The 16,266-nt window shown below is 40.9% G+C and overlaps 1 protein-coding gene across 2 annotated transcripts in view; it reads right to left on the reverse strand.

The window, feature by feature from the left end:
* The window catches only part of SND1 (staphylococcal nuclease and tudor domain containing 1), a 520,505-nt gene extending 506,114 nt beyond the window's left edge, over positions 1–14,391 (reverse strand). The window contains exon 1 of one of the 2 annotated variants that reach the window (XM_074193769.1): positions 14,158–14,391. In XM_074193769.1, coding sequence (XP_074049870.1) covers positions 14,158–14,235 — 78 coding nt within the window. In that variant the 5' untranslated portion in view covers positions 14,236–14,391. The remainder of the gene's footprint in view (positions 1–14,157) is intronic. The other variant, XM_074193768.1, reaches the window with a different exon arrangement.
* Positions 14,392–16,266: the final 1,875 nt, after the last annotated feature.

Here is a 16,266-nt window from a genome sequence, read left to right on the forward strand (position 1 = left end):
AGAACTCCCAAGTCAAAGAGAAAATATTACAAGCAGCCAGAAGGACACAATTCAAATATCATGGAGCTGCAGTCAGGATCACACAGGACTTAGCAGCAACTACATTGGAAGCTCGTAGGGCTTGGAATATAATATACCAGAAGGCAAAAGAGCTCAGAATGCAGCCAAGAATGAACTACCCAGCAAGGCTGAATGTCCTCTTCCAGGGAAAAAGATGGACTTTCAATGAACCAGGGGAATTTCAAATGTTCCTTTTGGAATGGCCAGAGCTGAACAGAAGGTTTGATCTTCAGAGACAGGACTCAGGTGAAGCATGGAGATTGGAGGAGAGGGGGAAAATATGAGGGACTTACTGATGATGAACTACATGTATTCCTGCATAGAAAAATGACACTGATAATACTCATATGAACCTTCTCAGTTAATAGAGCAGGTAGAGGGAGCTTTTATAGTTGAAGCACAGGAGAAAGTGGAATTCGTAGATAAAATATGGTGTAAAAATGGAGTCAATAGAAAAAAAAAGAGAAATGTAATTGGAGAAATAAAAAGGAGAGGAGGAATAGGCTAAGATATTTCATATAATAAAATTTTTCTTTATTACAATGAGCTATTGCAATGATATGAAATGGGGGAAGGCAAGGGGGGATGAGGGAAACAGTTCTCATCAGAGGGTTAGGAGAGGACACAGCATATAAACTCAATGGGGTAGGCATCTGGAGTAAGAAGGAGAGAGGGGGGACAGGGGGAAGGGGGGGATGTGAGTCATGGAGGAGAGGATGGATCATGGGGGGAGAGTGGTCAGTTATAACACATTTTCTTTTTTACTTTTTGCAAGGGGCTGGGATTGGATGGCCTGTCCAGGACCATGGGGCCAGGTGGATGCTGGGCCTGTCTGCTGCACCACTCAGCTACCCTACAGCAGAGTCAGAGTGAAAGGAGAGAGAAAATATAGTACATGGTAGTGGAGAAATACGAAAGAAGGGAGTTGCGATCAACAATGGCAACGGTACGGATGGCTAGGTGGCGTAGTGGATAAAGCACTGGCCTTGAAGTCAAGAGTACCTGGGTTCAAATCCGGTCTCAGCCAATCATTACCTAGCTGTGTGGCCTTGGGCAAGCCACTTAACCCCATTTGCCTTGCAAAAAAAAAACAAACCTAAAAAAATAAAAATAAAAATAAACAATGGCAACAATGGAAAAATATGGAAATAACTTTTGCCATGGACTTATCATAAAGAATGTGATCCACCCATGACAGAGTTGTTGGTGTTTGAACAAAGACTCAAGCACATTTTTTGTTATTATTATTTGGGGGGGGGGGGGTGCAGGGCAAATGGGGCTGGGTAGTCTGCCTGGGGCTGCAGAGCAGGATGATTGTTGGGTGTCTGAGACCGGATTTGGACCCAGGTGCTCCTGGCTCAAGGGCCAATGCTCTGTCTGCCACCCAGCCACCCCTACTATTATTACTATTTTATTTTATTTTGGGTCTTTTTTTTTCTTTTTTCTTTTTTGGTTTTTGCAGGGCAGTGGGGTTCGGGTAGCTTGCATGTCACACAGCTGGTGATTGTTGGGTGTATGGGGCCAGATGTGGGCTTGGGTGCTCATGGCTCTGGGGCTGGTGCTCCGTCCATTGTGCCACCTGGCCATACCTACAATTATTACCATTATTTTTTTTTTATTTTAATTTTTTTCTCTCCCCTTTACTTTATCACTCAAGCAAGTCTATATTTATGGGGGAGGGGTATTTCATTTACTCTTAAACAAGAATATTTTATTAATGTAAAAAACATTATTTGTACAAATTGAGAATAAATATTAAATAAAATTTAAAAAACTTAAAAAAGAAAAAAAAAGAAAATCATGAATGGTGGAACCCTATAGAACAATGGAACAAATTACAGGAACTGATGCTGAGTGAAGGGAGCAGAACCAAGAGAACATCGTACATACTGACAACATTGTGAGTTGATCAACTATGATGGATACAGCTCCTCTCAGCAGTTCAGAGCTAGGACAACGCTGAGAAACCTGTTATGGACGACACTATCTACATACAGATGAAGAAGAAACACAAAATAAAATAAACAAAAAATACCACAGAATCTGATTGAACACTAAATTTTAAAATTTCCTTATGGGTTTCCTTCCTATTCCATGGTTTTCTTTCTTTTTTCTTAATCTTAATTCCTCATTCAGAAAATGACTAATATGCAAATTGTTAAACACAAATTTACAATGTTCACTAGATTGTTGAGGGAAGGGGGATTTGGAAGGAAGGGAGGAAAATTATGTAACATAAATATATGCATGTGGATGAATATTGACAAATTTTCATAACATGTAATTGGAAAAATAAAATATCAATAAGAAAAAAAATTTAAAATAATACATATTTTTTAAAAAGTTCAGGTCTCCCAGTGCATTCAGTTCATCAATTTCATATCCTAATTGCAAAAGCCAATGGTTTTTTTCTCCATCCTTAACTTCTTTAACTTCCACTTAGCCCTTAAAGCTAGATGTTCTCCCAAATCTCTCTTTGGTCTTCTCATTTCATGTTCTCCCTTGGCAACTTCATTCCTAGTACTTCAGCCAAAAATCTCTAGGCAAATGACATCTAAATCTCTATCACCAGCATTCACTTTGCATGTAAGCTCCAGATTCTTTGTTCCAAATGTCCCACAAGACATGATGTCTTGTGCCACAAGCATACAGCAAATTCAAAAATTTTCAAAAATAAGCTTATTATTTTTCCTCCTAATTCTATTACACCTTGTCACCTCACTGTTTCTGTCAGAGGCATTACCACATATCAAGTCTTTCATGTTCAAAAACATGATGCTATCTTTATTCTTCTCTCTACTTTAATCTCTGATATCTAGTCAGCTACCAGCCCTTGCTGACTCCACTTCCAGAATAACTCTTCAATCCACTCAGTTCTCTACATAGGCAGCACCTGCCTAAATTATTAAGAAAACATCTTAAGGGGCAGCTAGGTGGTGAAGTGGATAGAGCACCAGCCCTGGAGTCTGGAGGACCTGAGTTCAAATCCAACCTATGACACTAAATAATTCGCTAACTTGTGTGACCTTGGGCAAGTCACTTAATCCCTTTGCCTTGCAAAAAAGAGCGAAAGAAAGAAAGAAAGAAAGAAAGAAAGAAAGAAAGAAAGAAAGAAAGAAAGAAAGAAAGAAAACATCTTAATAAATTTCCTACCTGGCAATTTATCTTCAATATCAATGTCAAACTGATCTCCCTTATTTATGTATGCAATTTTAAGAGAAAAGGTTAGGTGTTGAGACCTTCAAGTTCTGCTAATTCAACCCTTTCATTTAACAAATGAGGAAAGTGAATGCCAGAGAATTTACTTGTCTAAATACAAGACCAATTTCAATCCAAATCTTCTGACTCCAGTGCTATTTCCACAAAAATCAAACTCCTCTAATAAAAGGACTTCAATGGAAATTAAAAGAAACATGGAAAGATTTGTATAAACTGATGCAGTGAAGAAAACAGAACTAAATAACATTCACAGTCAACAAAGAATACACTAAAAAACAACTCAGAGCAAATTAAAATTAAAGCAAAAACAAAAGTTAACTATAAAATTGGAGTGTACTGTGTACTATAAGTTATATCATTCTATTGAGTAGTTTCTCCCTTTTATTTTACTTAAAGAAATACATGGGAGAGGAAAAAACTGAGAAGTAACAGATATGTTAAAAAAATTATTAGTTAAATACAGAAATGTGTATTAAATGACTGCACATGTTCTACAACAGTTTCCTCTTTTTAAAAAGAGAGAAAGGGGAGTAGGGAAGGCAAAAAAAATTGGAATTCAAAATTCTGTAAAAATAAATATCAAAAATTATCTTATAATTGGAAAAAATAAAATGCAATTAAAAATTATTAAAACAACAAAAAGTTTTCAATGGCCCTCACATTTCAGTTCCTTTGATTTTAAATGCTCTGTTCTAACCCAAAAGTACTAAATTTAGAGTTAAAGGTTCTGTATTCAAGAACCAGTTCCATTACTTTATTAGATATCTGTGGGACCTTGGACAAGATCTCTGGGACTCCATTTTCTCATCTATAAACTGAAAGGATTTAACTGAGAAGTCCAATAGAGGCCTTTCTGCTCTACATTCACAGTTCTATAACTATCCAAACCACACTCCCTGTCTTCACTTTTCCCTAGAAGAATCTCTCACTCCTTCTTTGCCTGTAGATTCCTGACTAATTTCTAATGTCCCTGCAAAAATCTGCTTTTCCCCATGCCATTTATGATCCTCCTATCATGCTGGTAACAAGAAATTCCTCCCCATGGACTTCACATACCACTTTGCACTTCTTCCATAGTGACCACAAGTTATCTGTTTTTGCCTTACTGACCTTAGCTAGATGGTTAGCTCAGGGACTATTACTGAAACTTTGTATCTACTCTTTTTTTTAGGGTTTTTTTTTTGCAAGGCAAATGGGGTTAAGTGACTTGCCCAAGGCCACACAACTAGGTTAATTATCAAGTGTCTGAGACCGGATTTGAACCCAGGTACTCCCGACTCCAGGGCCGGTGCTTTATCCACTGCGCCACCTAGCCACCCCTGTATCTACTCTTAATACCATTTTCCTGGGCACTTAATAAAAACAAAATAATTAGAGAGAACTTCAGCATTACATACACTTGTAAGCACAAGGACCAAACAAGGTTTTACCCAGGAAAAACATCAAAGAAATTCCTTCTCCCACAAAAAGGTAAACATACTCACCAAAAAAAGTGTACCAATCATTTAAACACCTTTACATCTACTTAGAGTGCTGAAAGTACAGAAGAAAAGTCAGTCAAAATGTGTGACCTATTATTATTACAAGTGGCAACCCTGCATAGCCAATGAAACAGTATCAAAAGAAAACACCAGGATTATGAACCAATAAGCCTCTTACCTAGGTTGGACCAGTTGTTGCAGCCTAATTAAGGAGATGATGACCAAATTCAAATAAAAAGGTAAAAAGCACTAATGATCTAGTTACAGAATATTGACCTGGAAGAAGAAACTTGAGGGGACCATCTGCCTCAATCTCCTTACTGCTATCACTTCTGCCACGTAAAATATCACCTACCTTCCTTTTGCCTTAGTCCCTCATCTGTAAAATGAGCTGCAGGAGAAAATGGCAAATCACTTCAGTATATTTACCAAGAAATCTCCAAATGAGGTCATGAAGAGTCAGACACAACTAAACAACAAAGTAACATATGCATATAAGCATGTAATAAATACTCCAAAAGATCCAAGATCTCTAACCACACTAGAGATCTTCCTCAAGGTCTTTTCAGCTTTCATGTACACCACTGCATTGCAAGGGCTGACCAACTCCTATTTCCAGTTCCCAATATGTGACTGGCCCGCCTAGGATACAGTGCAAATTTATCAGATTTAGATTGAGAGATCCAAGGTTTAAATCTTGTCTGTTTTTCTTACTACCCAAATGAACTCTCATTCTCAAACTCAGTTTCTCTGGTCTTCAGTTTACTCATATGGAAAATAACATAACTTCTAAAGACTCTTCCAATTCTATATCTAAGATCTTATGATGATAAAAAATATTTTGTGAAACTAAACTCCATTAAGTGATATGGCAAGAACTAAACAGATTTTAAAAGATGGTTTTGACAAATTTGTCAATGACAGCTATTTATGGCTACAAGAGAAACTGAGAAATAAATGGTGAATAACTAAGGCTGGTCTAAGGAAAGCCAATCATACACTTCTAAGACATGTCACCTGCATTTCACTGTTAACTGATGAATACTGGATGCCCTAAATATGGCAATACCTATATCCCTAGTTATTTGGAGAGAGGAAAATGTATGGAATGGAGTAGTCATTTAATAAACACTTATTATATGGGTTCAAAAGAACTAAGTGGGGCAGAGAACAATGAGGGAAGTATATTCTTCACAGTGGAGTATGGTGGCAAATGGATCAAAAGATAAAATTCTGACCTGGGACAGGCTGAAAACCAAGTATAAGCATTTCAAAGGTAAGCAAGAACAAAAGTGAGCCACTATAGGTTCTTGAGTAGAAGAATGATGTGATGACAAGTCATTTAATATAAGATGTTCTTTAATTAATCTGGAGAAAAAAATCAATATGGCAAGGGATTCATGTCACAGATAAATGATTGTCCTTCACATCCTCAGACTTCTACAGTAAAAGCAACAATAAAGACCAAACATGGCTCAAAATTCCTAGTACATCCCATCTCTCCCCTCCCAGACCCTCTGACCAAGAACCAAATCAGCAGACCCAGAATCCTAGAATGCTAGTGTAGAAGATATTCTACTACATACAGGGGATCATCATAGATCACGCTGATATTCTAGTGAAACCTTGGAACCCTTCTTAGAATAATGTTTTTAAATGCCTACAATTAAATACACAGAACTACAAAGAAAACCGATTATATTACAATATGTTTCTTAAAGTTCACAGTTAAAACCCGTTTGCTAATCCGAACCCCTAATTTTACAAGTATGGAAACTAGAACCAGTCAAGTATTGAAAGCAATAGATAACAGTTGTACAGCCCTTACAGTAGTGAATTACCCAAGATCCCTTAACCTCGCATCAGCTAGAAGTGACAAAGCTAAAACAGGAACCAAATCCTCTGAAACTGCTCTATTACATCACTCTCCACAAAGTAGTTATGGATTCCCTGAACTTCTGCTTCATCCCTCACCTTGTCCAAGCTAGACTTAGAGCCCCAGGCTTGTCCTTCTCAGCAGAGATGTGAGATGGAAATGATGAGTAAATTCTGAAGCACTGCACTATCAGACACTTTGACTGGATATCTCAAAAAAATCACTTCCATTCTACTGCTCCCTAGAGAAAGAAAAAGAGCTAGAATTTCCCAAGAAATTATCTAGGAGTTGGCCTATAGTTCAAATTCCAATTCTATTCTACTCCACAGCATGAATTTGAAATTGGCCTTTTTAAAGAATAACAACCAACAGAAATAGGCAATCCAGAAATTAGGAAACTAAAAGAAATATTTCACCACAACACAGGAAGTTAATGGAAAAGAATCATATTCCTAGGGTTTAGAGGTTATAAAGCCCTGTTAAAACACTGACCCTAAAATCAAGTAAATGTCCTTCAATTGGGGAATGGCTTAGCAAACTGTGGTATATGTATGTCATGGAACACTACTGTTCTATTAGAAACCAGGAGGGACGGGATTTCAGGGAAGCCTAGAGGGATTTGCATGAACTGATGCTGAGATGAGCAGAACCAGAAAAACACTGTATACCCTAACAGCAACATGGGGGTGGTGTTCAACCTTAAAGGACTCGCTCAGTGCAACAATCGAGAACAACTTCGGGCTGTCTGCAAAGGAGAGTGCCATCTGTATCCAGATAAAGAGCCATAGAGTTTGAACAAAGTTCAAGGACTATTCCCTTTAATTTAGGGGAAAAAAAACAGATATTATCTGATTGTGTTACCTCTTAGACTTCTTGTCTCTTCCTTAAGGATATGATTTCTCTCTCATCACACTCAATTTGGATCAATGTACAATATGGAAACAAAGTAAAGACTGACAGATTGCTTTCCGTGGGGGTGGGGGGGTGGGGGGAGGGAAGTAAGATTGGGGGGAAAATTGTAAAATTCAAATAATATCTTTAATAAAAAAAAATAAAAAAATTGACCCTAAAGCATTATATCTCTATCACACAATCTTGTCAATAACTATTAAGAGATTAGTTGACTTCTTAAAATTCCCAAATATTTACCAAGATCCTTTATATTTCATCTCTAAGTAAAGTGTAACAGACAAACTACCCCAAGAAAGGCACTACCCATATATCACAAATTTACCTAAAGCAATAAGAAAAGTAGAAGATCTTACTTTAATTACTGGGAAATGCAAGCATTCAACACAGGAAAATGTACCAAATCAAGCTGATACCCATAGACTGGTCACCTCAAACAATGCCATCTGAAAATGCTTTAAAGTTTAATGTCCATTAAGTTTTGACTCCTGTAAGGCTGCTTAAGTTAGAATTTTTTAACACCATCTGACACTTCTGTTCTTTTTTTCCTAATAATGACAACTTTATTGAGAAAAACATAACTGAAACTAATTTTAAGTCTCAGTGAAATCCTACAAATAACCTATATCTGCACCAAATGTTCACAACTTGCAATTCTACACCATTTTCTGCTAAAAAAAATATGTCTGACTTTCAAGAGAAGTAGTAAATGAAACTGGGAGTAACTTCCTCCCCCAAGGATAAACAAGAGAGTCATACAACACAACCTTGGCAAAAAGAGTTTTCAAGGAAAAGATGAAAGAGATATTTTGTCAAGTCAAAATAATTTATCAAGTAAAAATAGAATGTTTTACCCTCTCAAAAAATTGAGCAGATTTAAATATAGTGTCCCAAAGCAAAAAATCACCCCAAAGAAACATTAGTATCACTCTTATTTAGTATTCTTCCTCAGTCCTCCCTCAGTCAGAAATACACCTTGGTCATCTCTAACAGGTGGCTATTTATACTATTTTGAAAAAAATTCTATTATTCTTTAACAATTCTTTGGTGATTCTATCTAAACTGAATTACTTCTTATTGGTGCTTCCCTATCTGTATCTAAAATAATGTCTTGAAATGCTCATGCACATTTCTCAAACTTTCTTCACCAAATAAATGAGTAGATAGACCAGATGCCCCTTAATTGCAATACTCACCTCTGAGCATTGAGAATGATTTTCACCAATAACTGCAGCTTAAAAAAGATAAGGTGTCTAAAGACCAGAAAGTTACCCAAAAAGCCATAGATTACATGTCAGTGCTGCCAGAGGTGTGTGTGTGTGTGTGTGTGTGTGTGTGTGTGTGTATATGTATATATATATATATATATATATATATATATATATATATATATATACACACATTTATTTATTAATTCTAGCTTCTCCTGAGTTCTCCACCTTAAATCAGTCTGAATATTTCTTTTTCTTTGCATCTTCTCCCTTGGGAGAAGAGTAGCTAACATCCGAACAGGCACATCTGACTAAAAGTCAGGGAACTCAAAACTTGCTCTTTACTTTGAAAAACACATAGTGTGACTGAAGGGAAGTTATTTCTTTTTTCTCAGTTTTTCCATTTTCAATATATATTGAATGAATTTTAAATTGGCAACTAAGTTTATTGAGACACTATAATGTGTGTGTGTGTATATATTTATATTTATATATATATATATATATATATATATGTATATGGTTTCACTATCCTTATTAGGGTACAAGTTCTTTGAGAGCTTATTTCACAAATCCCTCCCTATACCAAGCATGGGGCATTATACACAGCAGGCCCTTAGATGTTTGCTGGATAAACTTTTAGTTAAAAAAAAAAATAATCCTTTTAAGGTTTTGATTGGCATGACTTTAGAAAACTTTCTTTTTTCCTCTTCAACAAGTATTCATCTGAATTTAAAAAAAAAAGTTTAGGTGATGGACTACACATGAGCAAAAGTTCCTGATCAGAGACCACTGATAACTTCTACCTCCCAACAACCTTACTATACCTGTGCAGCCAACAGTTAGGATTACTCCCAGAGCCTCCAGCCCATTATAGCAAATTGCATCTACACACCATATCATGACAGCCTTCATCCATGAAAACCAGACAGTTCTTAAAATAAGTTCAGTTCTGTTTAACTGGTTTGTACTAAAGAGAAAAGCAGCAACTATTTGCCTAATCATTAAAGTATTTTTACCTCACTCCCTTATCATTGGGTTCTGCCTTTCTGTAACAGTAACAGATCAATTAGTCCCAATATTATGGGGGGAGGGGAAATCACCCTAAAGAAAAATAAAAGCATGCCTGGCAGAAGCGTAGAAAGGATCTCAACTTACCAATGCATCATACCACCCTAGGCAAGAGCTCTCTAGTCCAGTATAAACTTGTGTCCTGCTCATACCTATTAAAGTTCCCTCTTTTCTAGCAGCTTCCTATCACTCCAGGATCAAATATAAAATCTGTTAGAATATCAAAACCTTCAAAACCTGGTTCCTATCTTTCCAATTTCTCTCTACCTTACTCCCCCTGCTAAGTACTCTGTGATCCAGTGAAAATGGCCTCTTTACTGTTCTTCAAGTATGCTACTCCATCTCCTGACTACTTTCACTAAGGTCACCATGCCTGGAACTTGCTTTAGCTGAGGACTCTACACAAGTCACTTAGTCTCTGTATACCTGTTTCCTCAACTATATAGTGGGAATAATGAAAGTACTTACTTCACAGAGTTGTCGGGAGTTCAAAAGTGAGATAATAGTGAAATAAAGTGACAAATGCAGCATAGTGCCTGATGGAATAGGTGCTCTAAATGCTTATGATATTCGTAGCCTTCTCTAATCTCAGTGCCTTCCATTCTGAGACTGTCCCTAATGTGTCCTGCCCATATCTTGTTGGATTCTTTCTCCCCCATCAGACTGAGTTTCTTGAGTTTCTCTCCCCTCTCCTCTCCTCTGTCCTGCTTTTCTCTCCAAGAGCAGAAGAGGGGGAGAGAAGGCCATCTAAAAGAAATCCCAGTCACCAACACACATTACTTAGTTCACTATTGTCCTCATTCAGCACCTAATAACTAAATGGCCCCATGGTTAGTGCTGGGAGAAATACAAAGGTGAACTAAAATTGGTTCAGTGTCTTCACAGAATTCACAATCTAATATGGCCAGAGCACCAACCCTGGAGTCAGTAGGACCTGAGACCCCAAACACTTAATAATTACCTAGCTGTGTGATCTTGGGCAAATGACTTAACCCCATTGCCTTGCAAAAACAAAAACAAAAACCAAAAAAACCCACTGTAATTTATCCAGGGAACCAGGGTTCAATTCTTGTATGATCTTGGACAAGTAACATCTCTTAAATCTCACATTCCTCATGTCCTAAATGAGAGGGATTGTGGGCTCTTTTGATGCTAAATTTTTGTTTTTCAATTGTTTTAGTCATGTCCAATCATTCATGACCCCATTTTCTTAGCAAAGATACTGGAGTGGTTTACTTTTTCCTTCTCCAGTTCATTTTGCAGATGAGACTGAGGCAAACAGGAATAAGTGACTTTCCCAGTCACACTTTGCTAGTGTCTGAGGTCAGATTTCAATTTAGGTCTTCCTGACTTCAGGCCCAACACTCTTATTACTATACTACTTATGATCCTCCTCTAATAAGAATCTCAGCTTTACCATTAAAAACCTGTATAGCTTTGAACAAATCATTCAAATTTCTTTGGAACTCAATTTCCTATGAGTAAAATGAAGCAGCAAACTTAGATGTTCTTTAAGTTTCCTTTCAGTGATAGATCCTAAATCAAGAAAATATGAAGCCTTTCATTTTGAAAGGAGATAAGGTAATAGACAATGCAAATCTGTGATTTCAGTAGTGAGGAAAACTCCAAGTAAGAAAATAAGTAACTGTAACTCAAGCCTGAGTTACCTAGGGGACTCCAAAGGGTCAGATGATTTTCTTTCAGTTACAAAGTCACCATGAAGCAAACAGTTAAATCTTTCTCATCCAAGAGGCTAGCTCTCCAACCACTATATCACAATGTCTCTATTTTCTCTTTCTTTTTTTTTCTCTCTAGAACAACAAAAGCTGTGATGTCTTTAGTAGGCAGTTTATGGGAAACCTAGTAGGCATAGCTTATTATACAATGATATATGTGGATAATAGTTAACAGGACTTCTTGGATCACAGCTGAAAAAAATAAAAAAAAATTCCTTAAGAACAGGTACTGTCCTATTTCACCTTTTCATTCAGTCGCTAAAGGAGAAAGGGGACTGGATTTATTTGTCACAGGGTACATACATCTGATATAGGAACTCCCTCCACTGACACCAATAGATACTTATTTTGCAATTCATAGTCAGGGTTGTCTGGTTCACTGGGAGTGAAATAAGTACCTTGTCCAGTCAAAGAAGGAACTTTAACCCAGGTATTCTTGATTAAGGGGGGGGGGGGGGAGGAAGAGTACAAAAGGTTCAAAAAAGGTAGTGCTTTGAATGGAGTATAGTTGGGGAGAGGTCTGGGGGAACATAAGGAAAGTACGAAATTTGAGCTTTACTAATGACAATGTGGGAATTCTATAGCCTAAAAGCAGGCTGGAAGAGTCAAACTGAAAAAGTCCCATCTTGTTCCAACAAGGATCCACCACTCCTACCTGAATATTTGTCTCCATATTTCAGAACCATCTACATTCAAAGCTACACTCAAGAGGCTACCACCTCTTTCACAAAGGCTTCTTGTTTCCTCCAATCCACCTCCCCAATCCCTGTCCATTTGAAGATGTTTTCTTCTTTTCAAATTTTTCTAAAAGCATTCCATATGGATCTCTCCTTTGCCTCCAAGACTCCCTGAACTGCATTGTACTTCTATACATTATATTTTTATACTTCTAGGTATGTGTCACATCTCCTGTCTCTGCCCCCCCCCAGAAGATATAAGGGGTAGATAAGATAGTAAGATGCTTATGGGCAAGGTCTGTATTTTTATTATTACATCCTTAGCACCTAAAAGGTGCTTAATAAGCATTTGCTGAGGTTGTAAGTCTCAAGTGGAATGGTTTCCAAGCAGACATTATCAGGTCTTGGATAACAGACTCCTGAAAAAGGTCGAATCAAGACTAATAAATGTTCAGGGAGAGGGGAGTCCTCCCAAGACCTTTTATCTCTCTTAATCAACAAATCCCAAAGTGAGGATTGAAACTCTAATAAGTCTGATCCCAGATTGCTAAGAAAGACTCCATGCATGTTACTCCTTCACAAATGTATGTATGAGAAGGGACATCCATTTTGAAGTAGAAGAGGCAACTTCCATGTTTTCTACTGGAAGGAAGAAGGCTTCCCTTTCTCAAATTCAAACAATTCAGTTCAACAAACATTTATTATGCACCTACTATTTGCAAGTCACAGCACTAAGCACTGGAAATACAGAGACCAAGATTTAAAAAAAAAGTCCCTGCCCTCAAGGAGCTTACATTCAAATGGTAAGATACAACATATACACAAATAAGTACAGTATAAGGAAAATTGAGAAAGCAGAGAGTCATTAACAACAGAGAGGAATCAGGGAATGTTTCACTAAGGAGGTGGCACTTGAAAGGAGAAATGAAGATAAGGTTAGGAGTTATACAACCAGGCTCAGGAACAGCAGAGGTGAACAATTTTGTTCAGGAAAGACTAAACAGTTCAGTTTAGCAGGAATATAAAGTTCATGATGGAGAGTGGTATAAAGTAAGGTATAAAAGGCAAGTTGGAGACAGACTGTGGAGGATCTTAAATGATAAACTAAGGGAGTTCTATTTTATTTTAATGAGGGGCCACTGAAAACTTTCAAGCAGGTGAGTGACTCAGTCATTCGCCTTAGGAAGATTATTCAATGTATCTTTTTAATAGAGGATACATTGGAGAAAGAAGAAACCACCAAGAGAGGGAGGTTATAGTGTCAAGTTAGAATCTAAAACATGAGAGCATGAGGGATAGGGAACAGGGAAATCCCTGAGTCCGCATGTCTTTCCTGGAAGCCAGAGGAAAAGAACAGCCCTATCCAATCCTGGCCTGGAGGAAATTGAGAGTTGGGGGAAGGAGGTGTTAGTCCGTAAAGTAAGTATGCTGGGCCTCAGCTAACAGGAGTGCTTGCCCAAAACTCTGAGTTTGGAAAGAGCTCTCGATCTGCTCCAGTTTGCGGGAGGAGGGGGCGATCTCTGTCTTGGATTACAGTTAAGGATTCCTGTTTCAGTCTCCAGTTCAGGGGGCCGGGGGGAGGGGGGTATCCTCGGCCCCGAGAGACAAGAGAAGGAAGGAGGGAACCCGGTCCCAGGGTTCCATCGGAGCATATGGGGGAGAGAGTCCGCGGAGATGGAGATGGGGGGAGAGGAAGGGGGAAGAGGGGCTCCCGTCTCGGGCTGGGGAGGAGGGAGGAGAGGACCCTCTCCCACACTAACGGGCCGAAGTGGGGGGGTGGGGGGGCTCGGCGTCCTGGGCGGGCAGGAGGGGTCTCTGGGCCCGACTCCGGCTTAAGGAGGGCTCAGGTCGGTCCGGGACGCGGGGCCGGCTGTCGGAAGGGTTGCAGGGGTGGGTGCCCCGGGTCCCACTTCTCACCATCTTGACGATGCCCCGCTGCAGGGCGGGAGGTGCGGATCCCCCAGAGGAGCCGCCGCTCTGCGCGGAGGAGGCCATGGATGGAGCACAAGAGGCTTCCGAGGGGATCGGCTGCGGCTGTGGAGGAGAGGCCGGCGCGGCGAGGAGGCTGAGACGGGCGGGCGGAACGGGGCCACGGCAGCACCAGCACCCGGACCGGAGGCAAAGGGGAGACGCTATAGCGGCCGCCGCCACACGTTCTACTCGTCGCGCAAGCGCGCCGGAGACCTGCCACCCACCGCCCAATCGGAGCGCCCGGTGGACCGGAACCCAAGCCAATCCACACTCGGCGGCCCGGGCCCCGCCCCCGGGCCTCGTAGCGGCTTGTGGGCGCCCGGCGGCATCGACGGAGCTGATTGGCCGTGACGTCACGAAGCGAAGGGCGGGACTTCCGGGGGTAGCGGGAGGCGCCGGTGTGTGGAGGGGCCCGGAGGCGTGGTGGGGAAGAGAAGGACACGTCAGCATCTGGCCGGTGGGGCCGCAGGGGGCCATGGGAGCGGGGGGGGGGGAGGGGGCACGCCCTTGAGACCCCGCCCCGCCCCCCTTCCAGAACGGGACGGAGACGGAGCGCGCCCGGGAGGGCGCGGCATTCTAGCGGACCTGCCCTCGGAGGCTTCACCTCCCCGCGCGCCGGCTCTGTGACGGTGGGAGCGGACCCCGGGCAGCACTGCGCCCGAGGAGGGCCACACGCGTCCTCTCCGCCCATTGTCCCGGGACTCGGACTGGAACCTCCCGGGGAGCAAGCCGGGACCGCGGGAGGCTGAGGAGTTTGGAGCCGTCCTCGGCGTTTAGAGGAGTCTTGAACTTGAGGCTCTTCCCCGTTTGCTCCCTGGAAAGCATCTTTGACTCCCTGACGAGCTCTCGGGCTAAGAGGAACGTTACACTTTAATACAACAATCAAAAAAATAATAATAAAAGATTCTTCCCCGAACCTGGAAAGGGAATTTTCCCATGCATTCCCGGGATCAGTCTGCGCCTGGTCCTCGGTTCTCCTCCTCCTCCTCCTCCTCCTCCTCCTCCTCCTCCTCCTCCTCCTCCTCCTCCTCCTCCTCCTCCTCCTCCTCCTCCTCCTCCTCCTCCTCCTCCTCCTCCTCCTCCTCCTCCTCCTCCTCCTCCTCCTCCTCCTCCTCCTCCTCCTCCTCCTCCTCCTCCTCCTCCTCCTCCTCCTCCCCCCCTCCTCCTCCATCACCGCTGGGCCCGTTCTTTCCCGCACCTGGCCCTGACTGCTTCCCATCAGGGACTTCTGCCCAAGCATCCTTCTTCGCGGGCGGCTTAAGCAGCTTCATTCCTGTCAACTTCTTCCCTTTGGGCTACTTGCTCTACAGATGAAGCAGCGCTCAGCAGAGGCCCTCTCTCTCTCTCCACCAGCTTCAGGACAGTTTCCCCATCTGCCTCTACTCTACTGAACCTGTATATACTCTCCCTTGTATAGAAGTAGCTCTGTCTGGCGATCTGCCTTTAACTGGCTGTAGAAGCACCTGCAAAATATTTATTATCTTTTCCCCCAAATCTTTTCCTGCCTCAAATTTCCTTGCAACTGTGGACAGCCCCCACTATCCTGGCTGTCACCTAGATTCACACATATCTGATCTATCGCCAAATGTAATTTTCTAATTTAATCTAATTTCTAATCTAATTTTTTCATTTTTGTTTCTTTTAGCCGCCACCCCTATTCAGGGCTTTGTCATGCCTTACCTGGATTGTTGCAATGGTCTTCTATTTCATTTCCTTACTCTAAGTCTCTCTACACGCTAATCAATTCTCCACAGAGTCAACATTGATTTGCCCAACATCCAGGTCTGACTATAGCATCTTCCTACTCAATAAACTCCAGGGACAACCAATTCCTTCAGTGATCAAATATAAACTACTATATTTGGCATTTAAAGCACTTCATAACCTATCTTTCTACTCTTCTTAAAAATTACATTTCTCGGGGCGGCTAGGTCGCATAGTGGATAAAGCACCAGCCTTGGAGTCAGGAGTACCTGGGTTCAAATCCAGCCTCGGACACTTAATAATTACCTATCTGTGTGGCCTTGGGCAAGCCACTTAACCCCATTTGCCTTG

Source organism: Macrotis lagotis, chromosome 7 (assembly GCF_037893015.1).
Source record: "Macrotis lagotis isolate mMagLag1 chromosome 7, bilby.v1.9.chrom.fasta, whole genome shotgun sequence".
Taxonomy (NCBI): domain Eukaryota; kingdom Metazoa; phylum Chordata; class Mammalia; order Peramelemorphia; family Peramelidae; genus Macrotis; species Macrotis lagotis.